We start from the raw sequence: 27,555 nt of genomic DNA on the forward strand, positions 1-27,555 counted from the left end.
ATCTACCTTAAGAACATCCCGTTTGCTTTTTACTAAAATCAGCAAAGTTGTCAGGAAGGGAGAAACGTAGCCATTTCTGGGGCAGTTTGAAGCAGCTTTGTAAGACTGAATCTCTGTTTTATCCTGAAAGGGAGATTTACAACACCTAAAGTCCTCTTAAAACAGGGGTGTCAAACTCAATTTCATTGAGGGCCGCATCCACATCATGGTTGTCCTCAAAGAGCCAGTTGCTTGTAAGATTAAATAAGACACTTCAGCAGCACGTGGCTCAGGATTCTTGACTAGCTTTGGCCCAGGCCCAGTACACACGAGCCCCCTGTCTCACGTTTCCTCACATTGGCTTTGGGGAAAACTTTGCAAGGTGAGCGGTTACTTGTGCAACACAGATGAAGGAAGAGGAGGACGGAAAGGCGAGGTGAGGCAGGGAGGGGTGAGAACTAAAGAAACAAATGACCTGAGCGCCTTCTGTCCTTTCTCTTTCCTTCCCTCCCTTCCCTTCCCTTGTCAGGCAGAGCCTGCTTTAGCCATGCCCACCCGCTCTTGTGGTTATCGCTGACACACAGAGCCACACATTGGAGACGCTCCTGCTGCCCATCCTCTGCTAACACTGTTGCCACTGACAAGACACCCGAAGAAGCGAGGAGGTAACTACTCAATCACCTCCTTAGTCTGCTTGCAGGCCAGATCTGAATACACCATGGGCTGGATCTGGCCCATGGGCCTTGAATTTGACGTGTCTGCTCTAAAATATAAAGTTAAAAGTAAAGGTTTACCCTATCCAGTCATGTCTGACTGTAGTGGGTGGTGCTCATCTCGGTTTCTTAGCTGAGGGAGCCAGTATTGTCCAAAGATGCTTCTGTGACCATGTGGCCAGCATGACTATGCTGAAGGCACACAGAATGATGTTACCTTCCCACCAAAGTGGTACCTATTTATCTACTCGCATTTGCATGCTTTTGAACTGCGGGATGGGCAGGAGTTGGGGCAAGGAATGGGAGCTCACCCTGTCATGCAGTGCTTGGATCTCGAACCAGGGCTGTCAGCTTTCCCGCATCTTTAACCCCTGAGCCATCGCACCCCTCAAAGTCTTGCAGGACCCTCCCAAAGACAATAGGATCACATCCTAAATATTCCAGCCTTAATATATTTTTTGCAGAAATTCTCACTCTCCTTGTATTCACATCTTTGGGCCTGATGCTGTAAATAGGAACCTTCAACTTTGCCTCAAAATGTCCTGTTTTTATTTATTTATCATATTCAGAGACCACCCATCTCCATCACAGAACGACATTGGGGAAAAAAGGGACAATCACAATTATTTTAACACAGAGGAACAACTAACTTTATGAAAAAGGGAGGAAAAATTGCACATTTGATTGGCTTAATCATCTCTACTAATTGTTGTTTTTTGTCACAAAGCACACACTGCCCTGCACCTAAGCCTTGAAAATGGGGTGGTGGTGAGGGGAGAGGGAAATTCCTTACTTCTTAACTTAAATCCTTAAAAAAAATTGCAGTAATTAGTTCTCTCTCCAATATGTTAATGACAAAAGCAAGGTCATACTGCCAAGGTGGTAATAAATTGGATTAAAAGTAGAATTGGCTGTCTAAGCAGGAATTTGGGCAGTATTAAACATGTTGGTGGGATTGTTTTGTCAAAAGCTAAAGGAATTAAAAATAGATACTGGAGTATCCACATAGACAAATGCAATCCAGGGAGAACTTTTATGTAGCCGTTAATCCAGTTTATATGTCAATGAACCTATAGCAGCCACTCAGCAAATTGTAAAAACAGCCTGAAGAGATGAAAGGATTTAACACATGCTATAAGAGGCTCCTAAAGACAGTGAAATTATCAGCATCTGAGAAAGAGGATCTAAACTACTTAAGTCAAATTTCTTTCAAGTCAGAATTGACCCTTGATGCTTTAGATGGACACATCTGTGCTGTTATCTTGGCAACAAAACACATAATTTGCTATTGCTTTTTGGGAAACCTGTCTGTCTGCCTCTACCCCGTCTTTCTCTCATCTTTCTTCCTCTCTCCCTGCCTACCTTCTTCCCTCCCTCCCTATATATCTACCTACCTATCATTTCCTGAGTTCATCTAAGCCAAAAATAAACTTTTATCCAAAAACTAAGCAGGGCTGACCATATCAAATCCAGATACAGTTGATCACCCATTGCTACCTGCTGAGATCTGCAATTATGTATTAACTGTGATCACTTTAAGCCTTTAATATAGCGCCTCTTAAGCCTTTTCATTGATTTTTGCTTTCATCTTGTTAAAATATCAGATAATCAACCACAATTTGATTGAAGGAGAATAGGACAAAACAGCAACGTTGAGGGTAGTATTCTGGGGTGAGTTAATATTGGTTTAGGCTCCTCCCCCCATTATGGAGAAGAGAAGGACTGCTTGACATTTGTGTGCATTTAACATACATTTTGTATTTACTGACATATTTGGGGTGTGTGGTTTTTCAAGAATTTTTGTCTTGGGAAGTCTTTTGAAAAACAGGAAAAGGTTGATTTCAAACATGTAATTAAATATGAGTTTTCCAAACGTAATTCATGGAATTCAGCAACTTTAGTTCCCTTTGGTTACTTTTATTCACTAGTGTCCTTTAATTTATTGTGAATTAAGAATCCTTCTCTTGTGGAAAAATGTTGAAATGTCCACGATTGTGTCAGACTAATTAAGAATCCTTCAGGTTGCTTTGACTGTTTTAAACCAGCTTTATTCTTGACACAAATAGCTCTGAAGAAAGATATGGGCCTTGCAAGATATGAGAGGTGAAATTTAATTACAGAACTAAAACCCACACATAGGCCATCAAACTTTCTATATTCCTTTTTCAAGAAACCATTCCAATTTGTCCTTTGTCTTTTGTACGTTTGAGTTTGGAGGCTCTTTAGATGTCCAGTCCTTCTGAATCTTTGGCATATATTTGAGACTGAGCCAAACTTTTTTTCACTTTTTTCTGTATTGAGACATTAGGTAAAGGTAAAGGTTCCCCCGCACATGCGTAATTTTCAACTGTAGGGGCCAGTGCTCATCTCCGCTTCAAAACCAAAGAGCCAGCGCTTGTCTGAGGACGTCTCCGTGGTCATGTGGCCGGCATGACTAGACGCCAAAGGCAAACGGAACGCTGTTACCTTCCCACCGTACTGGTCCCTGTTTTTCTACTTGCATTTTTACGTGCTTTCGAACTGCTAGGTTGGCAGAAGCTGGGACGCGTAACAGGCGCTCACTCTGTTACGCGGCACTCAGGATTCGACCCGCCAAACTGCCGACCTTCTGATCGACAAGCTCAGCGTCCTAACCCACTGAGCCATTGCGTCCCTATTGAGACATTACCATACTATGATTTTGGTCATATCCATATATTTAACACCTTAGAATTTACAGAGAATCCTAAGCCAAAGTATTGTCCTTCCTAGCCATTGCCTTCATCTCACATCCCCATCAGGTGTGTCTTAACACCTAAGAAGTCCTTGCAGTTTATGGCAACCCATTTTGTAGATATTCCTGAATATTTTAACCAAAGAATATCAGACACCTAGGATTTTCTATCATTTCAAACTGGTCAATAGCTGCCTCATCCTGCCCCTTGATTAATGGCTAAGAAAATATTCTTTATCATCCAAAGAAAAAAAGAATGTAAAATAAACTACTAGTATTCTCCCTCTCTTAATCTCTCCTTTTTTCCTTTCTATACAATTATAAACATTTCTCTAGCTTTCTATATACATTTTTTTAAAAAAATCAAAAGACAATTTGAGAGGTAATTGCTCAAAAATGCCCACCCAAAAGTATCTTCACCATCTTCAGATCAGTAAATCTGCTATGCCATTCCCATTGACTTGTAACAATGAGCTCTCAGAAATTCTTCAAGAGTCCCATTTTCCTAGCACTTTGCTATAGCAGGGGTCCAGAAGCAAGAATTCCCCAAACAAGATCTCCCTTGAAACACAAACCAAAAAAATTACCATTTCTGAAAGAACATTTTCAGAAATGGCTTTTAACCATCGAATGATAAAATAGCTCAGACACAAGAACAGATCACAACTACCAAAGAGAACTCTACCAGCCCTAATGTCAGAGAGACCAGATGCCTTGCATAATAATGCAGCAATTCGGGCGTTATTTCCAAGCCTTCAGACCTGCTCATTTTCAAATAGGAGGGATCTGTATGTGCCATAGCATACGTTTTGCCCTGTCCCAGAAAATAAGCAGATATAGTAGAAGACCTTATCTCTTTGCCAATGTTGAACGATCAACTGCCAACAACTTGAGTATATGGAATGGAATTTGCCTCGGGGAGCAACATAGTTTGGTTTGGCATCAGAAAAGAAAAATCTATCATCTCGGCAAGGTTTATTTCATGGATTAATGCTGCTCTACACTTTATTAAAAATAATGTTTGGGAAATGAGGAAGCAGAGGACTCAGCCCTTCCTTGCTGATGTGTCATCAAAGCCATTTCAAAGGCTTCTGATCATTTCCCCAATGACCATAGTAGGAAGAAAGAACATTTTCTCACCCTAGAAGTCAGTTTGAAGCAACTGTGGATACAGAGCTTCCCAGAACCTCAACGTAGAGATTTTCAGCTTCACCTACAAGCTGAAATGATTGAAAGTACCACTGAATATAAGAGAACTTTCTCTGCCTGATAATCAAGAGAACATTCCAAACAGACAACAATAAATATGAGACTTATGTGTGCTTGTTGTTTCCCCCCCCAAGATGTATCATATTGAAAAGAAACCTCCTTTGAATACAGAGGATCTTAGTTCCCTGCCCCTCTCATTGAAAATTCTCAAGTAAGAAATACTGGGACAGTCCCATTGTTGGTTCCGGAGAGCTCCTGTTAATCAGGCTGGATAACAGAGGGGCAGGTAGGCAAACAAATCCACCTGGAATAGGAAGGTATGTCAGAAAGCAATTCAAAAATCCGGAAGAGAGTAGATGAGAATTTCAGTAAGAAGATGTATTGAGTTTTAATAAGCAGCCCCTCGTAGCTGGTTACATTTTTCTTATGTCAATATTTTTACTCCCAAACAATATACATCCCCTCTACCTGAAATCTCTCATCTTGGCAGGGTGCTATTACAAAACATTAGTTAATTGTATGTTTCTACTGTACATTTGAATTCCAGTATCACATTAAATTGTCAAATTAAATTACTATAGTTTATGCCAAAGATTATTTAGTTCAGTACCTAGGTTTGCCAATCTGAATTTGATGAAACATGACAGGGTACTAATTAGAGTAAAACTGAGAAAAATCTATTTTTTTCTCTCTCCTTTTTTAGGAAGCAATAAATCAGGTAACTGCAGTGACCCACACTTTCTGTATCTATGTATTTAGGCACATATAGATGGGACGTGGTGGCTCAGTGGGTTAGGACGCTGAGCTTGTCGATCAGAAGGTTGGCAGTTTGGCGGGTTGAATCCCGAGTGCCGCGTAGCAGAGTGAGCGCCTGTTACTCGTCCCAGCTTCTGCCAACCTAGCAGTTCGAAAGCACGTAAAAATGCAAGTAGAAAAACAGGGACCACTACGGTGGGAAGGTAACAGCGTTCCGTTTGCCTTTGGCGTCTAGTCATGCCGGCCACATGACCACGGAGACGTCCTCGGACAAGCGCTGGCTCTTCAGCTTTGAAACGGAGATGAGCACCGGCCTCTAGAGTCGGAAACGACTAGCACTCGTGTGCGGGGGAACCTTTACCTTTACTTAGATAGGGATCCATATCATAGTTCCCTATTTGCATTTTTGTTTCCCTTTATGAGTCTCCTGTACTTTTAAATAGGTAGCAAAAAGTGGGAGTGATAGATTTCGGGCCTTCAGTAAACTCCCACAGCCCAGAGTTTAAAATAATGCGAGGTTGGAAAAAATATTTCTGTTTGTTGCCATTATTTTGCAGTCTTTCGGGTTTTAGCTTTTCCAAAACAAACAAACTAAAACGAAAAAGCCCCAAAGGTGCTTTTCGAAAAGGCAACTGCACTGTCTTTGTGGTTTTTTTCACTTCTCACCCAAGAAGCTTCTTCAGTTCTGACTGAAGACCTCAAGAACTTCAGTCAGAACTGAGGAAGCTTCTTGGATGAGGAAGGAAAAACAAAGAAAACTCCAGTTGCTTCTTGAAAAAGCACATTTGGGACAACCATGATCTGGATGGCTGAGAATCTCCACAGGGGAAAAAAAAACATTAAAGCATTTTTTTTAATGGATGGAAGGTTCTGTTCTTGTAATAAGTTGATTACATGGCAACTGAAGAGTCCCTGAGAGTATCTTGCATTTCATCATAGTATCACCTCTGCAAAATCTGAAACTTCCTTGACTTCCCCACCCTTCAGTTTAATCCTTTCCTCATCAAGAAGACAATCCAGTCTTGTTATAAAGCATATAGAGAATGATGTTAAAAAAGGGGAGAAAAGTCCCTGTCTCAGAAACTTACAAAATGGAGTTGAGATTTCAATACAGGTAGTCCCCGACTTACAAAAGTTCATTGAGTGACTGTTCAGAGTTACAGCCACACTGAGAAAAAGTGACTTAGGACCATCTTTCACACTTACGACCGTTGCAACATCCCCATGTTCATAGAATCAAAATTCAGACGCTTGGAAACTGACTCGTATTTGTGACGGTTGCCGTGCCCCAGGGTCATGTGATCACCTTTTGCGACCTCCTGACCAGGAAGGACAATGGGGAAGCCGGATTCACCCAATAACAACCCATGTTGTTAACAACTGCAGCGATTCGCTTAGCAACCGTGGCAAGGAAGGTCAGTGGTGGTGGTAAGGTTGAGGACTACCTGTGCAGTATTTTGTACAAGGTTGGCTGTATCACTGACCCTCTGTTTTTTTTGTGAAAGGTGGGAACGGAGGGTCCTTTCAGAGACAAAACAAAACCACAGCATCTGGCCAGAAAATGCTGCGATGAAAGGATATTAGCTTTAAATCCTTAACTTCCCCTCTCTGATGCTTCTTGTTAGAACTATTTCCCCCAAACAGCTCAGTTCTAGTAGCACAGCCTAAGACTGTTAAAAGGGGAGGAAGGATAAAGTTCCCAAACTTCTGGCCTGGAGATTCAATACTTGAATCTTACCTTCCACTATCTTCTTTAGATACAAATCTGGTGACAGTTTGTGCAATTTCCCCCCCACACACACACACACATCTGGATTCTTACCCCTGGGTTAAACCTTAGATAGGCAGAAGCTTCTTTTGGGGTTCTGTATAACCAAGTCTAAACTTCTGAGATGGAAAATATTCTGATTTAATTACTATTATCTTCAGTGTAAACCCAACATTTCCTGCTAGACTTTTCCCCTTCTAGAACTATTCAAGAGAGTTAAACTCTGAATCCTACATCACATTCATGACAACCTACCCTCCCCCTCCAGTTTTGGCAAAGTTTTTGATATGAAACAAAGAGACTTTATCTACCATTGCAAAGTTTAAAATAACAACTGAATGGGAACAGCAGGGTGGCAGTATGTCAAAACAACTCAAAAACTGGTCTGTCAGCAACTGAGAAGCATTGCGTTTAAAAGGCACATTTTTAATTGTCTTTATCGTTTTTTGTTTTTTTTTAAAAAAGAGAGAAAAACAGAAGAACCTTCTAACTTTAAAAAGCTTATTAATAGTGTGTGTTTATTTATATGAAAGTCCTAATGTACTTTATGGAGCTCACTGTCTGGAAAGCAGGCATAGCCTTTAATTTGTTTCCCCCCTCCAAAAGTAAAATGCTGGATTCAACATTTGAGAATTGGAACTGTCTACCTTTCTTAACCTTCATATCTTAATTTAACTTTCTGTATGGCAGATATTATGGACTATTTTTTACAGAAAAAAGTACACGTCATATTTTTCTTCTGATGCCTGTACATGATTTAAGTTATTTTTAAGATTTTCCCATCCTCCGTCCTTTCCTTCACCCATGCTCATGTTTATGTTAATCTAGATAATTGAAATGATAGAATAGATGGATGGATGGATGGATGGATGGATGGATGGATGGATGGATGGATAGATAGATAGATGGATGGACAGACAGATAGATGATAGATAGAGAAAGAGAGAGTGTGATACAAATAGATATAGATTTAAATAGGGAGGTAAATAGTAAAGGTACTCTTCAATGTATGACCATAATTGAGCCCAAAATTTCTGTTGCTAAGCAAGACAGTTGTTAAGTGACTTTTACCCTATATTAAGACCTTTCTTAACACAGCTGTTAGTTGAATCACTGCAATTGTTAAGTTAGCAACACAGTTAGAATCAGTCTGGCTTCCCCATTGACCGTGGTTGTCAAGAAGTCACAAAAGAGGATCACATGACCTTGGGACTCGGCAATGGTCATATATGCCAGTTGCGAAGCATCTGAAGTTTGATCCCGTGGCCACAGGGATGCTGCAAGTCATAAGTGTGAAAATCATAATGATGATAAAAATGATCATAAGTCACTTTTCTCAAGGCTGTTGTAACTTCGAATGTAAACAATTGTTTGTACATCAAGGACTACCTGTATGTATAGACAGAGGTAGGGAGAAAGAGAGAGAAAAATCACAGTATAAATGGTGAACAGGAAATTATCCACAGCGCCATTGGATGGCACCGTTAGAGGTGTATTCCTTTACTTCACTACGAACAGAAGCTGTTTCTTCTACAACTTTTGCTGTAGCTATTAGGTAATGTTCTTCCACCGTCAGATAAAATGGAATATTTGCACAGTGTGCTTATCTCAAAGATTTTTTTATGTCTGAAGTTTTTTTTTTTAATTGTCAAGAAAAAGAATTAGGCTGGTTCTGCTAAGCAGCGGAATGGAGGTGTTCGTTTCAGGTGATCCTATGAATGGAAAACAAATGAAGCTGAGAATGACACAGCAGGGGTACCCAACATGGATCTTGGCCACTGCCAGGCTCTGGGGAAAGATAGCATTTCTGCTGGGTATGAAATGCATTGTTGCATTGCCATGAGGAAGCCTTCTTTCTTTCTTTCTTTCTTTCTTTCTTTCTTTCTTTCTTTCTTTCTTTCTTTCTTTCCTTCCTTCCTTCCTTCCTTCCTTCCTTCCTTCCTTCCTTCCTTCCTTCCTTCCTTTCTTTCCTTCTTTCTTTCTTTCTTTCTTTCTCTTTCCTTCTTTCTTTTTCTTTTCTTTTACAACTCCCTTAGCTTTGAATGAAATTATTTTTGTGTTGAGTTCTCCTCTCCTCTCCCCCTCCCCTCCCTCTCCCTCTCCCTCTCCTTCTCCCCTTCTCTCTCTCTCTCTTTCTCTCTCTCTCTCTCTCTCCTTTGCTGTACATTGTCCTGAATGTTAATGAAGAAATGGGCAGACCACTTAGGTGAGTTATCCATCCCCAATTCATTTTCAGTTAATTAATATTGCTGTTCCCAAGAGGAGGAGAAATCTTCACTCTTCTGTAAATGGAAAGACAAAAGATAAGAATCTCTAATGATAAAAATAAATGATGTTGGATGTAAGGTAATTTTTCAGATTATGTGTCTGACACACTGATATAAATCCAGCCTAGAGTCTCTTTTTCTGGGGCAAGATCTAAGGGTCATTGAAAAAAGAGGTGCAAGGTCAGGAACTATAGAGGAAAATGGGTGGGGGGGGACTCAGGAGAACCCCTGTATTTTATTGTTTAACACAGCTACTTATTTATTCTAATGGAAGGGCCAGCTGTGCTGGAAATTAAAAACCATTCCTTGTGGAATTGCCCATAGATTTTGTTCATAAATAGATTAATATCCTTCATAAAATTTAATTTAGAGGTGAGATAAATGTTAAAAAGAAATGGTAAGTGGAGACTAATTAAGGAAATATGTCCTGAAATGTCTCTCTCCTTCCTTCCTTCCTTCCTTCCTTCCTTCCTTCCTTCCTTCCTTCCTTCCTTCCTTCCTTCCTTCCTTCCTCCCTCCCTCCCTCCCTCCCTCCCTCCCTCCCTCCCTCCTCCTCCTCCTCCTCCTCTTCCCTGCTTTTCTCTGTCATCCAGTTGCATCTACAGCAAATCATGATGATGCCAGAATGACAACACACCTGTGGTATTATCATCCCATAAGCACTGTCTTTTGTGATTGAAACATCAAATGCAGCTATGTAAAGTGAGACAATGGCCTCATCCATGCCACATCTTTTTAACCTCCACCCTTCAGTGAACACCCGTGTTTTACCTGTTGATGAAGTTTGCTTGAACTGCAAGGAACGTATATTCAGGGTAGCCAAGATTGATTTGGTATCCACTAGAGTCTGATTACTGGCATTAGTGGCATTGGCTGACAGAACGGCACACATGCTGCAGTATTGGATGCCAGCTGCCTTGAGATCTGCACAAGATAGTCCACTGCCCTGATAAGAAAAGTGAGAAATGTATGTATGTATGTATGTATGTATGTATGTATGTATGTATGTATGTTACATTATTTGTTTAATGCCTGAGTGCCATGGTGGCTTAGAAGTGGAGCTCTTGCCTCACTATCAGGAGGCTCTGAGTTCAATCCTAAGCAATGGGCAGATATTTCTCTCTCTAGGCGCAAAGAGAAAATATGTGCTGGGAACTCTGCATAGGCATCAGGAAGAGCATCTGGCCAGTAAATGCACAGCTCCATTCAGTCATTCTGAGTCCATCCTAACGCAAGGGATTACTGGTTCATTAGAGAGAGAAAAATGCATTTTTACGCTGCCGTCTTCCCACCAATGTACTCTGGGTGGCTTATGAGATGAGAACCATAGAACTAACAGTACTGAAACCTGAGTTTTAATTTAATATAAACATTCCTAACAACATTTTGAAGAGACATGTTGGATTCATGAGATTAAAAAAAAAGGATAGAATTGTCTCAAAAACAATATAGATATTGAACATCTCCTATCAGTAAAAGCTATGGTACTTCAGAACAAAAATCAGATTCCTGGATTTTGGAATAGCAGATGTTCCTAGAAAAGGCTAGCTCAGTGGTGGCAAACCTTTTAGAGACCGAGTGCCCAAACTGCAACCCAAAACCCACTTATTTATCACTGGGTGCCAGGTGGGCATGGCCCACTGGGTGGCTGTGGCTGTGGTGGTCATGGAAGATTGGGTGGGTGTGGCCAAGGTGGGTGTGGTCACCTCAAAGTTGCTTGTGGGGAGGGACACCTGTGGGGGGTGGGCAGGTTTGGGGGAGCTCCAGGAGGTCTCTGGCAGATGGGGCGGTAGGCAGGAGACTCATCCTGTGTGGTGAGGCGAGGCAGGGTGGGGGTGCCATTGCCATGGGGCAAGGCAAGGGCTGGGGCAGCTGCTGCCTGACACCATCGGCCCCTGCACACAGAGGCCAGCAATTGCATGGGGACCAATGATGTCTGTCAGTAGCCACAGCCTGCCAGCCCTTCGACAGGTACTCTCTGTGGCTCCGCAGCCCATCGCCAGCAATTCAAAGAAGCCGCCTCCAAGATGGATGGTCAGCCAACAGCTGATGCAGTGGGTTGTGCCTGGGAAAAGGAGAGCATTCGAGGCCAGGAGGGACGGGATGGGGGGAGAGAAACCAGCCGTGCCAGAATGCATTCAGCCACATGGGACCTCAGCAAATTAGCAGGCAGCTGGTTGAAGAGGGACAGTTGCCACCTCCGGGGCATGGCGTGGGTGCCCACAGAGAGAGCTCTGAGTGCTGCCTCTGGCACCCGTGCCATAGGTTCACCACCACTGGGCTAGCTAGTTTAAAGCAGAAAGATAACCATAGTGTATAGAAAATAGGTAAGAGCTACTTTCTTCAACTCCATTATCTTCCACCAGTAAATGAAAATGGGATCCAGGAAAATGGACTCATATACTGTTCTGTCTAGAGACAGCTTCAATTGAGGGTGCAACACCAAGGATAGTATTGAGATTGAAGCTTCATAAAGACAGAATTTGCTTTTGCATATCCATAGCCTTCTCTGATTATCCTTGCCGATCATCAGTGGCACAGTCCCCTAATATTTTGAGATGGCAGGTATGAACAGTCCAAGACCAAATGATGAAAATAGCCAAATGCAAGTCAATGGAGAGAGAGAGAGAGAGAGAGAGAGAGAGAGAGAGAGAGAGAGAGAGAGAGAGAGAGAGAGAGAGAGAGAGATGTTTTGTTTTTTAAAAAAGCTCACCTTTTCACCAAAGCAAGAAGGAAACAAGGTTCTTGCTTCATCTACAGTGGTAACATATGGTAACATAGTTAATGAAATTTGCCTTATTGCCCCATCTGATACTGCTGCTCCCATTGACTAAAACACAATCATACCTTCAGTAAGTGAAGTTTTGGGAAATTGTGGATGAATTCCCATTCCCGCTCCAGGTATTCAATGCAGCCAACAAAGACGATGTCCTTCAACTCACTTAATGCATAGTTGCTAGCTCGCAGCGGCATCACAAAGTTCCGTAATCCAATCAGGGGCGATGTGGCATCTCCAAAAACACAGACTACAATATGATCACGCAAGTCACTGAAAAACCTCTTTTTGGGTTTCTACAGAAGATAAAACAGAGGGTATATTGAAAAAATTTGGCAAAATGGCAGTGGGACTGAAAATACTGGAAAAATTTAGATTATTTTGCCAACCTCTACATAGAATGCATAGATTGTACCAACACACAACCCTTTCACAAGCCTCGGATTTTGGTTCAACTTTCAACAAGGTGACATTAATGCTTGTTCCAGATTTTGAGAGATCTTTCAACAAGTTGCCTTCTATGAGGCTCAATGGGAGAAAGAAAGAAAGAGAGAGAGGGAGGGAGGGAGGGAGGGAGGGAAGGAAGGAAGGAAGGAAGGAAGGAATGAAGGAATTTTTTTTGGCTCTTTCTATTGGTGTCTCTGCTGCTCACTTGGAAAGACAATGCATCAAGAAGAGGCATGAACTCCAGAGAGAAGTAGTAACCAGCATTGCTGGAGATACAGATCCGATAGCAGCCATGTTTAACACAAAAAATGGCAAAGAAATGAAAATATTTCAGTCATAATAAATCTGAAACCCTAAATATCTGAAGGGGGAAGTCTAAGGTTCATGCTCCATGCCTTGAATTGTATTTAGACATTGTGAATTGTACTCCTGAAATATAGCAAAAGTATGCTAAATCCACCATTGCTCCATTCCTAATCTCATAGTCCTCCTGGTACTGAAAACAGACATCTGAAATTGGGAAGGTCTTTAACTGATGGAGGTTTTATGTATGAAATAGAATCTATCACCTCTTACAAATCTAACAGATTGGCAATTTACCCATCAAGTGAGATGTCACTTGTGACTCATCTTGTTGAATGAGATCTTAACCAAGTATTTAACAGGGGAAAAATATTAAACTTGAGGTCACCATACCAATTAAAACAGACAAAACCCTCACAAAATCTAGTTTTAGCCTATGGATTAGTTCTTAGCACCCTACCGATTTATCATTTATAGCATAATATTTGCATAGGAAAAAAATATATACCTTAACCTCCTAGAAAAATCTAAACTATCCTTTGGTCCACTATAAGATGATTTATGTCTCTTCTGTCTATTATAGCCTTTTGTTATAGATTTCTGGGAACCTAATAATGTCATGTTGTGTCAGAGAACATAATGGTGATTTGTCATATTGGGTATTTGACATGACAAGGTGACTATACTTAGGTGTGACGGAAGAAATCTTTAGATGATTGGAACATTCCCTATCAAGAGCTGTCAAGCAAACATTCATAAAACCATTTCTTCATAATGGTTTTATCTTTGAAGGCAAATAAAAGATTCATGTCAGGGAACTTTGCTGATGAGTGATTAGAATCATTGCCAAATTAAATGATCATCTCTAACTAATTGGATTAGTTTAAATTGAATAATGAAATTTCAAGCTGTATTTAGTGGAACGTGCCTTAAATCCAATTATTAGTCTGTCAAATGATGCTAAACAATGGAAGTGATTCATTCTATAACCTTTTAATAGATGCTGGGGGTATAGGAGGAGGCTAGCCTGATTGGAATATGAGAGAAAAAGATGAATTTGCTATATTGAAGACAAAGACTAATGTGCATATTAAGTCTGATAGAAGAGGTTTCAACATAAATGTCTTATCCCAAACTAAAGACGCTTCAAATTTCCTCTGAGTTTGGCACTCCAATGAATAATTTAAATAATAAGTTATTTTTCTATATTATTGTGTTTATTGATAAGGTTTCTAAACAGCCAAATTACTATGACCATGTCGGAAGACATGTAAATGTCCCCACAAAAAAAACACACCAGGCTTTGAACTACCACATCAGCGATGGACAATCCTGAATAGCATTTGCAGTTCACACGGCATCTGCCAGAACTCTCTGTATACAGTAAATGGGGCATAGGATCATCCCCTCAGTGTGACTGCGAGGTCCCACAATAAACTGTAGATTACATTGTGATCGGCTGTAAGCTGAGAGCATATATACCAGTCCAGTATCTGATTTTTTTTTATGTTAATGATGCTGCGCTTCAATGGTTAGATGGCCTAGACGTTGATATTTGAACATAGATCTTTTTAATATCTAACATTTTATTGGGTTCTACTAATCTAGTTGAAATGTTAATATATATTGCTAGTCCATGTGTGGTATGCCATACGCTAAATGAAAAAATAAGTGTGACTGCCCATCACTATTTTTGGTATCACCGATGTTAGAGGTTATGTACTGTCTCAAGGACCAACAATTAACACATAAGCTTTTGTGTACCATTATCAGTGGTCCACTGCTTTTTGCTTCCTGTTCCAAAACAAAAGTTGGTAGCCATTCAGACATAAACTGTCTACAATTTCAACACTGGGGTAAGTAAGTATATGATTTGTATAATTGCACATGTAAATAGCAGATGGGCTTACAAGCTTCAGGGTTCTGCCTAATGATAGGCAGGACACCATATTACTATTAATTTCTGACATTTGTGGAGAATACATGGAAAGTAGACATAAGAGTTGTAAAAAGACAACCTGAGAACTCTTTGTTTTCTTCTTGAAGGAGGCAGAAAAAAATGCAACCAGGGAGGTTAAATACCTCATAAAAAAACTTTGTTAAAAAATTTGGAAATTGCATGGAAGGAACTAATAAACCAAGTACAAGCAAAAATGGCCTAACATAGTAATAGGTTCTACATTAACAGGCTGTAATTAAAACAAAAGTAAAGCAATGTCCTGAACACACCAATGCACAGAGTATGAACAGTAACCAGGGTGAACTAGATATTCAGGTAAATGAGGGCGGATGTCTGAAATGGTATAGGGTTTCCTGCCTGAGCAGAGGGTTGGACTAGATGACCTCCAAGGTCCCTTCCAACTTATTATTATTATTATAAATCTAGATTTTCATCTAGGTTCATCACCTACCAAAAGTGCCATTTCAAAAGGGACAGCTTCACACCAATGGAACATTCCTGTATTATCCAATGAGCAAGAACTAGATATTTCTTCTCCTTCTCCTTCTTCTTCTTGTTCTTCTGAACGTCTAGGTGGACAAAATGACAGATTGTCATAGGATGACTAACATAGTGCCATCTATGGTCTGAAGAATAACAGACGTTCTTCAAAGTTTCTTTACCAAAACAGGCTTACAACTGGACATAAAGATGAAGAAACAGAGGAAGGAGGACAGGCGGACAAAAGTGAGAAGGACATAATCAGAAGATACAAATAGGAAAGTGAGATACTTTGCTCTCATTTGTGAATCAACTTGCTGAATGAGATCTCAATCAAGACAATTCTGCATTTCTTCCATATACCTTACTTTAAGAACCATCTTTTTGTTTACACTTGAATGGAGAGTGCCAAGATCGCATTTAAAAAAAGGATCAAATACAGAAGAAGGATTAATATATTTTATCCAGCTGGAAATGGTAAGTTAGTTGACATTTGCATTATGTTCTTTCGTAAACAAGACAAAAATCCCAAACTGATAGAAACTCACAACAATCTTGGGCTCATGCTAAGACATTTCTTTCTTTTTGATATGGTCTACTTTCTAGCCTTTCTTTATTGACTTCTGTGCACTAGATAATAACATGTGTCAGATAACATAGCATTCATTTTTTTGTATTGTGGATATGACTTTGAAAAGGTGGCTGTAATAGATGGGACTCAGGATATCATTGACAATGAGGCTACATAGTCAAGAGTTACTGTACATAGCAAGAAGGATCCTAAAAAGCAAGAAACAAAACAAGTCCTTAATTCCCATCCAACCGGATCTTTGGCAGAATTTACTTCCTCTTGCTTCCGTCAAACCTCATTTCTGTGGCAGTGCACGAACATCTACAAAATACCTTATTGCCAGAAATAATTTCCATGATTCATAAATACACGTGCATTAGAGATTCGACAACAAGTTACACCTGCCGCAGATGGCTGATATTTAAGTAAAACCAGAAATGAGTGACAGCTCCCTTCTCACCAAATAATATCCCAGCCTTTAGTAAATAAGTGTCAGAAAGAGTGTCAGGATTCATGTTTAAGCAGCAGGAAGGAAAACAGTCTAGGGCCATTCAGCAGAAGAGAAGAGTTGGTATTAGTAGATAACATGGGGAAAGAAATTAGTCTGTGTATCTCAGTGCGCTTATGCCAAGAATAGACATTTTTGTCCATTAGTCATATGGCACCTCCCCAGCATTTGCAACCTCCTTCTTGCTGCCCAGATGATGGATTGGTCAGCTGTTGATTAAATTGTGTTTTGGCACGAGGGAAGCTATCTTGTTGCAAGCTCTTTTTAACTCAGCCCAGCTCAGCAAATCAATCAGTGCACACTTTTCCATCATCATAAAACCATGATCTATGTACACAAGCTGTCACAGACGATATCTCCCTTCACTCAAATGTTATAGGAAGCATCTATGCCCTGGAGGGAACACCTGTCAGAGCCCTGAGCAAAGAAATAAAAAGGCAAGGCAATGCTTGAAACACACTTCATCATAAAGGCATCTTTCTTCAGATATCATTGCAAAAGTGAGAGAGGGAGAGGGAGGAGAGAATGCGCATCAATCTCTAGGTGCCTTAACTGCTCTTCCCATCTGCCATATTTTCCACAAGCAATATGAGCTTGTCTAGAATCTACTGCCCTAGGAAGGTCAATGAGCAATTTTAATGAATACAGCTTCTGTGGTGGGAGGTCTCAGGAAACGTGAAATGAGAAGAGAGAATAACAGACATATCAAGATAAGGATTCAATCTTCCAAGGGAGTTTCCTGACTCTGGCTACAATTTTGCTCAAGCCTGTTGACCAAGCTAAACATTAGGATCCGCTCCAAAAACTAGCTTTCAGGGTTGAAATTTAGGGAAGGACCTTCTACCAATCAACAATGGCTTCTTTCTAAGATGCCACCTTCGAATGCCGCCATTTTATTTTCTTTACCCCTAGCATCATTTTCCTCTCTCTCTTTTTCCCAACACACTCCCCATGATTGCCTAAAGGGAAAAGACAAGTTAAGTAGATGATTCTGTTCCCTTTTTATTATTACTTGAAGATATGTAGCAATAGCTAAGGTGTTCTAGCAGATGTCACAGGCTGCTTTGTTATGGTTAATGTACCTTGGACTATAAGCACATTACAAATCAGACAGTTTATTTTGCTAGGCTGACATTACCTGTTCTAGGGTTTAAGCTGAGGACGGATGACCAGCTATTCAAACTGACTTGGCGAACATTTTTGGATATATGTATTTAGAGTGAAAACCGTATTCTATTTCAAAAACTCATGGGAAGGTTGCAGGGGCAAATATCATACAAAATTAATAGTTATGTTAAAAAATACCCCACCTCTATTAAATATTGCTCTGTCTCCCCATCCTACTTTAATTATATCTATTAGAATTTTTATACTGGGCATGACCAACCCTTTGCAGTTGAGAATTTCTGTTTCCCCACTTTCAAGCAAATTCTTAATATCGAGGTAGAAAACAGCAAAACATGTCTCCTTCCAACAAGAAGGGATCTCACCCTAACTTTCAGTCTACTGAAGGTCTCTTTGATAGCTGGGTGGATCTTGACGTATTTTGAGGTGGGATTTCTGTGGTTAAACTTTCCTGTATGCTCTCAGGATTGCTGAAGAGAGAATATGATCAGAGTTGTTAAAGAGAGAATGCAATCTAGTAATGGTACATCTTTGACCCGGCTTTCAAGTGAATCTGCATCTGATTTTTTTTAAGGTTGGCCAAACCATGTAGAAGTGACCTAAAGCTGTATGTGGAAAGCAAATTGAGAGCTGTTTGAATCTACCCCTTATCAGGTGCAAGGAACAAGAACAACATCATGAACAGACCAAAACAGTTTCTCTATTGTTGGTCACCTATATTATAAGAATCTCACCAGGCTGACTGCATTCCCTTGTGAACCAGCAGATAAGGCTTTGCTAATCTGGTCTACGATGTTTCCTTCCCTGGAGTGACTCCATAATGGTATGCCTCTTAGCTGCCCCTTCTCCTTTAGCTGGTGATCCCACTACATCCCTATAGAAAACCCATTGTATGCACTTTAAATATGCTCCCCTCGCTCCACATATGAGGTCCTCAGTAATTTATCTATGCAAATAAACTAGAAGGATTAAACTGAGCAAAATGACAGTACTAAGGGCATTCAGAGCCAAAGACTGCCTTGGATTTGAGTATCCCTAATTCATTTAACTGTTATGTCATATGGATTTTCATTTTGCCCTACAATAATAAGGCTTGATATGAAATGCACAAATACTTACAAATGTGTATAGTATTTCCATGTCACTTTACTGCTATGTTTATGGGAAGCTGTCATCTCTTCCTCTATTTCCAGTTCATTACCCTGAATTAATACCACTCAATTTATAATAATGAAGAGTTTTGCTTGCCATCAATTGGAATATTATAAATTAAGATATATGCAGACCCTCAGTTTGTATATTTTGTAAAAAAAAAAAGATTTATAGCATTTCAACTACTATCAGTGAAAAGCCCTTGCAGACAGGTAAGCCCAATAATCAAATGAGCAGCAATATTTCAGAAATAGCTAATCTATCAAATACTCTTAAGCATCAAGAGTTTTCTGTCAAGGTATGTGGTACAATAATGTAAAAAGTGAAACCAGAATATAATTGATTATTTCATATTCTAGAGCAGACATGTCAAACTCGTGACATCACATGACATCACATGATGGCAATGGGGTGGGTGTGGTTTCCTTGTGAAACATCCAGCCCATGGGCCGGCAGTTTGACACCCCTGTTCTAGAGGGTATACCCAAACATTGCATTTTAAAGATCTGATTCTAAAAAAGAAGGGGGATCCAAAGAAATAAAGTACTGTAAGATTATTCTAAACTTTATTGCTCAGAGAAAAGGATATGTTTGGGATACCTGTGATCCCTAGCTTGTTCAAATGAGTATAAAGATTTATTGAAAGCTTAAGCTCTTTACAAGAATCTGACCTACTAACTGTCAAAGGAAATAAGCAAGAATAAGAAAGCATTCAAAATGGGCTGGACTTAGATGTCTTGCAGGAGCATGGGGACTCATGACTTATGATGAGTTTGACCCCTCCCTTGGGCTCAGATTGGCACTCTCCTACATATAGCAATTATGAATCTACAGATCATCATTGCCAACTTTTTGATCAAGGCTGATTGGACTAAAATTGAACAAGAAATGAAGTGCTACAGCTTCCCCTCTTCTGCTGTCACCACCCTTTGCAGTGACATCAACATGCAGTCAACTCCCCTCCGCCCTGTGCGTTCCCACAGAGAGGGCCTCCTCAGGGTGCCTCCGGTCAGGGAATGCCGACTGGCGGCCCCCAGGGGGAGAGCCTTCTCTGTGGGTGCCCCGGCTTTGTGGAATCAACTGCCGGTGGAGCTCCGGATGGCATCGGACCTCCGAACTTTCCGTCGTGGTCTGAAGACCCATTTGTTTGAATTGGCCGGTCTGGCCTGATGGGGGAGCTGGGTTTTAAATTGTCATTTTAGATTGCATTATTGTTTTTAATTGGGCACTGATTTAATCTTTGTTTTAACTTTTGTATAGTATTGTATTTTTATTTATATGCCCTGTGAACCGCCCTGAGTCCCCAGGGAGAAGGGCGGTATATAAATTAAATAAAACATAAACATAAACAAACATAAACATATATGTGTGTGTGTGTGTGTGTGTGTGTGTGTGTGTGCGCGTGTGTGCACACGTGTGTGTGTGTGTATGTCAAATTCTAATCCAAATTTACTATGGTGATTTCAGATTTTCCCCACCCATCAGACTAGACCCTGTATTTGTGTTCATGTAGAGAAAAGAACAAACATGGAATGATGTCCGAAAATCTCCCTACACTGACACACCCCACCCCCCACAAAAAACCTTCTATAGCTTTCTGACCTGGAACTGATTTTAAATATTTTAGATCAGCCCTTGGCAGCAGGTGAAAGCCAGTCAAATAGATTCTAGCCCATTTCCTGGAATGAAAACTCTAAGCATTTCTAATTTGGCATCCTTTTGTTTTTTTAATGTGCTGCTATTTGTTGCCCAACTGAAGTCAAGTGTATAGAATGTGCCCCCCCCCCAAAAAAAAATTACAAAACAGATGCATTGGGAGCTTAAGTTGAAAGCTCCGGAGAAGGAAAACAACATCGTTATCCAGAACAACAAAACCTAATGCCCTTAACAAAGCAGAAAGGGAAATTGTGACAACCGGTAATCACCACTGACAACATTGTCAGCTGCAAGACATTCTTGACAACTCTTCATTGTATTTGGCCACTGCTAATCAGCTTGAATAGAGCGGTTAATTAGTAAGTTAATTTAATTAGGGGTACTGCTTGTCTATAGATTGGTAGGAATCTGGATAGGGCAAGGAAGCCTTCTACTTTTTTCTTGATTAAGAAATCCCATAGATGCCCACATGGGAAAATTCTGAGACTGATCATTGTCTCGTTTTTATTAATTAGAACATGGCTCTTTTCTGATAATTTGTTGGGGATAAATGTCATAACTGGGTGGAACCACATCTTCCCATCCTCCAGTTCTAAACACGCTTACTTTTAACAATGTACAGTATAAGTCACAATCACTTCAAATGACGGGTTTCAAAAGCTCAATTCAAGCATGAGAAGGCAAACAACTGGGTAGAGGTTGAGTATGTGCAGGTGATTCTCCATTCTCTGATTTTTATATTCTTACCCATTCTCCTCATCCTTTGCTTTTGTGTTCATATGTACTTCAATCTGTCTAACTGGGCAGTCACGGATCATGTCAAATGAGTCAGATCCCTCCAAGCTCACTTTCACTTTCCATTAGGGGTGGGCAAGTCGAACTCACAGAACCACAAGTACACTTTTTGATCCTTGTGAAACTATCTCCCACCCCTTTTCTTCTTAAAAAAAAATTGCCAAAAGTTATTCTGACATTTTGAGATGGAACCATCCTCAAAATAAAGTTTACACATTAAAATACGGTAAACCTAATGTATAAAAAGGGGGAGTCTTTCCAGATCCCAAGAGAGAAGCAACTCAGACAATCATGATTGAAATTACTTTTGTCATTCCTCTTTCTACTGTGACTCTTGGCAATTGAAGCATGTATCCTGATCGACAAGAGTAGCAATAGCACGTAGACTTATATACCACTTCATAGTATATTACAGCCTTCTCTAAGTGGTTTGCAGAGTCAGCCTCTTGCCCCCAACAATCTGGGTCATCATTTTACCAATCTCAGCAGGATGGAAGGCTGAGTCAACCTTGAGCCGGTCAGGATCGAATTCCTGACTGTGGGCAGAATCAGCCTGCAATACTGCATTCTAGCTACTGTGCCACCACAGCTGGTAGTTCCCCAGCTCTGCTTTAATTCTCTTTGTTCCATGCAGGAGAGGATAGACAGACCCTATCCTCTAGTCACTTTCAATCTCTGCAAAATGTGGATAAATATCCAAATTAAGCTGTAATAACTCCCTTTTCACGACCCCGTGATCCCTTTTCAAGGCAGGGTCAGGATGACTGGATGGAGCTGAGCATTTAATTGCCTTACGTGGAAAACATTGCACAGGAAAAAAAATGAATGAGAGGCATTGTTAACTATAGAATTAGTGGGTCAATAAATATCCAGTGTAAACAATATTATTTCCACAAAAAATTCAGATATTTTGAATTCCTCCCAAATCATAGCAGAAAATCTTTAAAAGGTGGGTACAGAAAAGCTTGACCAGGAAAAATGAGTTGCCATATTAGTGTTGATCTATCCTTTTGCAATAAGCCAATTTGCATAATCACTTCAAGTTTCTTTTTTTAACAAGGTATGATACCACTGTCTATTATGGAATGCCTCCTTCCCTAATACTTGCTGATTTTATACAATACTTTATAGGAATGGATGCATAAGTTTATAGGCATGTAGAAACTGAATCCTGTATAGCATTATACCAGAGTGTCTTTTATGGGGTCCATTGCATTTTTCACATTCGGACACTAAACATAGGGGAAATGTTCATAATAAGGAAATGAAACAAAGAAGGCATGTAAGATCCATTGGACCTTGATGAGCCAGATTCCTGCTAGACAAGTGTTATTTTATATAATTTAGATATCCCAAAGGTGCTTTTCCAAAAGACAATTGGACTTTCTTTGTTTTAGCTTGAAGACGTTTTGCTTCTCATCCATGAAGCTTCTTTAGTTCTTGGATAAGGGAACACATAGTCCAGTTACCTTTCGAAAAATCAGCCTTGGTACAAGCATGATCTGGATGACTGACAATCTCCTTACACACTGTTGATTTCTTTTTGTAATTTTACATGTTCAAACACTTTATGTAAATTTTAGATGGTATCACATTTTATGTCATTTTAAATAATACCTTTTAACCTAGAGATGGATTGCTCCCTTTGGACTTCTTCATTCACAGCGTCTACTTGGATTGTTTTATAGATGAATTTTAATTTTATCTTAAATTTTATTTATTGTCCCTTAAAATAGAAATATAAGTAATCACAGAGCGCTCATGGGTAAATTGCTTGTACTCGTCTAATCAACTGAGTGTCTGAGAAATAAAACAAGGAAGGCTATGAATAGCTAACCCACCATTAAGTTACCGCATGGACTAAAACTTGCTAAAATATTCAAGATTTTTTTTCATGCAAAGGGTACAGTTTTTCCCCCCAACCTAACCTCCAGCTTGTGTTCCTTAGAGCCTTAATTTCCTTCTTAATCCTCTTTCAATCTGTTTAAACTTGAGTCCCCAATCAGTAATTCAATAAGGGCCATTATGATATGATTTATGATATGTGTGTAATTGTTAGAATTACTCTGGGTTATTAAAATATAAAGTAAGCATTGCCAGGGGGTTCTGTCATTTTCCACATCCTCAACACAGAATTAGGAACTGACCATATTATAAATAGGCAGGTTTGCACAAGTTAACTGGGCAGAACTAATAATTAGCTAACATCTTTATGCATCTGGATTAGACTGAGTAAATTCAGATAATCAGCTTTTCCCCAGAGCAGTGTACAAGGAAATTCTATCTGGATATATGGGGTTTTGTTGTGCAACACATTTAGGGAAAATTGGTTGATAGATAAATTATGGACACACGTTTCTGTTTTCCTGTCTCCTATTGTATTTTCCAAAACCATTGTAGACAAAGTGACTTTTTTCCCCCTTTTGTGGCCAAGGTCAGGATTCTTTTTTTTCCCCTGCAGAAAATCATAGTACATGGGGACACAGTGGAAGAAAATCTTTCTGGGTTGGTAAAAAAGGGGAGAAAATAAAATAAAGCAATGTTCTGTTTGTTATATTTATAAGTGCATATTGTCTTTGTGCTATTCAACCTTGCTTTGGCCTCCCCCCCCCCAGAAAAAAAGATAGATAGATAGATAGATAGATAGATAGATAGATAGATAGATAGATAGATAGATAGATAGATGACAGTTTGAAGGCCTTATGTGGGCTCTGGTTTACCCAGCCTGCTTCAAAATATAGGTCAAAAAGAAATGCAAAGACTTTCCAAGTTGCTACATTTTAAAAGATGGGGAAATGATTCTGTAGTCTCAAGAGAATCAAAGTGGAAATGGTTTCTATAGTCCAATTCTGGGCAGGGGGTGGGTGGGTGAGAAAGTCTACTGGCACTGAATCAATTATACATCACCACATCCTGTAAACACCATGCAGCACTGATTGACGGATCTCCTTCATATGTCAATTTCATATGCTTCAAGGTACAGCTCAACTAATAAGATTTGCGAGCGTTACTAATTTGCTCTTTTGCTTACAAAATTGAAGTCATTTCCTTTCCCTTGCAGACCCGTTTCTCAGGAAAAGCAGCCCCAAACTCACAAATGGTTGAAGAAAAGGCGCCCATGATCGCATTGCTACAGGCATTCGTGAGAGAAACCAATCCTGTTTTCACTCATCTGGAATAGTCCTGTGAAAGATCTTCATGATATGGAAGACACATTTTCCTGTCTCTCCATGTGGGGAGAGACAGTCCACAAAGAATGTTTCTGACATTCCAGCTGTTGTCTCTCTTCTAGTCTGTTTATCTTGCATGGGTCCACCACCACAAGAATACAGGCAGCTAGAATTTCCTCAGGCCCCATTGCGAGATAAAAGCCAAAGAAGGTCAGACGCTAGAGCCATCTTGTGTAAGCTGACAAAAAAGTGTCTTGTGTGTGTGCGTGTGTGTGTGTGTGTGTGTAGGCTTTCTGTAATGTCACAACACATTAACTAACCCTGCCTGTCTTCCCTTTCTGGAGAACAGAGTTTTACACTTGTCCTTCACACAAATAACCCAAGGGTGGGAATTATTCAAAAAGCTCATGTTTGACACCCCATCTGTTCATTTCTGACAGCAATATATAATGTAAAGCTATAAAAACTTGAAAAATAATGCAACATAAAAAGGGATTGACTCGGCTCCAAGAGGCCATAAACGGTAACAAATACCACTGTGTGATTTATTTTGTGCTGTAATCTTTACAGTAAGTCATCTTTCAGACATTTCCCTGTGACAGGTTTTAATAATATTAATGCCCAGAGCAATCCAAATCATTGCCAATAGACATATTTATCAAGCTGCCAATCCAAGTAAATGAAATTCTATAAGCAATAATGTAACATGTTAAAAGTGAGCTAATAAAACAAGTCAGCGGAGAAATATTACTTCAAAGAATTCTTCCCCTGCTCTCCCTAATCCATCCCTGAATGTTATATGGCCAAAATGCAAATCTTCCTTCTCTTTTGTGATTTATCACTCCAAAAATATCAGTGACCTTTCTGTAGACTTTGACACAGCCTCCCCTTCACATTAATAAAACATGCATTGCATTCTGCCGGATTAAGGGAAGGCAGAGATGCTCATTTCTAGTCTCACCCCCACCCAGCCCCATCCCACGCCCCACTTGCCCTTGGACCTGGATGTGATGGATAGCATCAAAGAATAAACTCTTAAGAACTGGGGATTTATGAAAGACTGACACACCTTGACTACAGTTTGGCAATCTACACATACTTACGAGCAATTATCCAGATGTTAGGTAAATTTCAATTAAGAAGGAATACAAATGTGGGTGGTGCTCTCTTAAGAAACAAAAAAAAAAAAAACCAGGCAAGAATAGCTTTTCTCTTTCATCTAAGTTTTTTTAATCTTATTTTGTGTTGGTAGAAGTTGGATTAGGATCTTTTTAACTCTAGAGGGAGAAAGAAGGTACGCATTTCTGCACCCATTTTATGTTTTTGTGTATCACATGGCAATCTCGCTCTCTAAGGTGAAACGCCACCAGAAGAAACCCGGAAAGGTTAATGGCATCAGCAAAAGGAGGTTAACTAAATTTACAGTAGAAATAAGGTGGCCATCCTTATAAAGCAAAAGAATTGTGGATTTTTGGGTTATGAAAGAACCAGACCGCTATGACTTGTGAAACGAGCTATGTTTGAAAACAAGCCACATCCTAGTGAAATATGTGAAACTCATGCAAACATCAGACGAGTAGCATTTCTATCTACCAGACATTCTTGTGTTTTTTCATGGTGATTGTGGAAAACAAAAGCTAAATATGGTCCAAATAGTAGATCTAGTCTAATTTCAAAGAATTCTTGTAAAATCCTTCATTACTCAGCCTGTAGTATGAGGAAGAAAGAGGGAGGGAGGGAAGGAAGGAAGGAGGGCGACAGAGACACACACAGAGAGACAGAGAACATTTCCCCATAGTTTTGCAAGATTTTTTGGCAGGGGCACAAACATCTTGTAAAATTTGTGAATTTTTGAGCATTATTAAAAATAATAATGTTGATATCTGCCAGACAAACAGGGACAAGTATGTGATAGTACCTCCAGGCATCATGAAGGCAGATGTTGAACTGAAATGGTGCTCTTCAAAAACGCTAAATGATGGTACAGAAACCCACATAAAACCTCAGGAACTGCTGATTTAGAAAAGAGTGGACTTTAGGAAGAAAAGAGAGAAAAAAGAGAAGAAAAGAGAGTGGAGGAGATGATGAATCCTATGGCTGTTTACTGAGACGTTCTGCTGCATTCAACAGTTTTCAGATAAATATGGATAAGACTGCAACTTCAGTATAAGGCATCCAACTCCATGCTGAATATCTATCTATCTATCTATCTATCTATCATCTATCTATCTATCTATCTATCTATCTATCTATCTATCTATCTATCATCTATCTATCTATCTATCTACAGATAGTCCTCAATTACAGCATCCCCTTGGTCTCATGACCAAAATTTGGGCAATTGGCATGTATTTATGATGGTTGCATGATCTCAGGGTCATGTGATCACCCCTTGTAACCTTCCCAGACAGTTTCTGACAAACAAAATCAATGTGGGAAGCCAGATTCACTTAATGACCATATGATTCATTTAACAACTGCCTTGTTTAGCAATGGGAAATTCTGGTCCCAACTGTGGTTGTAAACTGAGTACTCTGCCTGCCTGCCTGCCTTCTACAAATTAGCATAGAACCACCAACACTTATGCAAACAGTTTAAATCCTGCAAAGTTCCAGATCATTAATGTCATCTCCCGTGGCCATGATGGGACAGTTCCTAGGTCTTGGTGTCATCTCCTTTGCTCTAGAGCTGCCTCGTTTGATGGCAGGGGCTAGCTTCCAATGGCCAAAGGAGCAGTGTTTTCCCACCATATTTGTTCTCTTCTTGTGAGGGCTACAGAACATCTGACGGTGCAAGTCTGCTCCACTTTTAAGTTAAACAGCTGCAAAGAATTCAGCAGACTTTGTAATCCCCGAGGTGTAATCCCACAGTATGGAAACTTGCTTCTCTTAAATACCTCCCTCTGGCATAATTGACTTTTCACGCACATTTTAATAATGATATTTCAGCAGGTTGAGAAAGGGATTTTCCCCCCTCCTTCCTTTTTGCTTCAGATTATGTTATGGGCAGAAGTGGCAGGGGGTGTTATAAACTTAAGGATTCCCTTTTTGGTCACATTAGCCCAATGCAATGGTATGGGTAACTTAGGGTAAGTTTCTAACCTAATGTGTCCCCTAGACTAAACTGGTTGTCAACAAATAGCTGTAGACAACCTACAAACAGCAGCTGAAAGGTGGGGTGAGGAATGAGGAAACAATAGCCCCTTAT

At 40.0% G+C, this 27,555-nt stretch overlaps 1 protein-coding gene across 1 annotated transcript in view; it reads right to left on the reverse strand.

Annotated features, from left to right (window-relative positions):
* The window catches only part of KCNU1 (potassium calcium-activated channel subfamily U member 1), a gene marked incomplete at both ends in the record, with an annotated part of 68,146 nt that overhangs the window by 12,169 nt on the left and 28,422 nt on the right, over positions 1-27,555 (reverse strand). Inside the window, 5 exons of the mRNA XM_083368860.1 lie at positions 7-123; positions 10,043-10,351; positions 12,253-12,477; positions 15,343-15,460; positions 21,131-21,236. Coding sequence (XP_083224986.1) covers positions 7-123; positions 10,043-10,351; positions 12,253-12,477; positions 15,343-15,460; positions 21,131-21,236 — 875 coding nt within the window. The remainder of the gene's footprint in view (positions 1-6; positions 124-10,042; positions 10,352-12,252; positions 12,478-15,342; positions 15,461-21,130; positions 21,237-27,555) is intronic.

This window comes from Vipera ursinii, assembly GCF_947247035.1.
Source record: "Vipera ursinii genome assembly, chromosome: 8".
In the NCBI taxonomy this organism is placed as follows: domain Eukaryota; kingdom Metazoa; phylum Chordata; class Lepidosauria; order Squamata; family Viperidae; genus Vipera; species Vipera ursinii.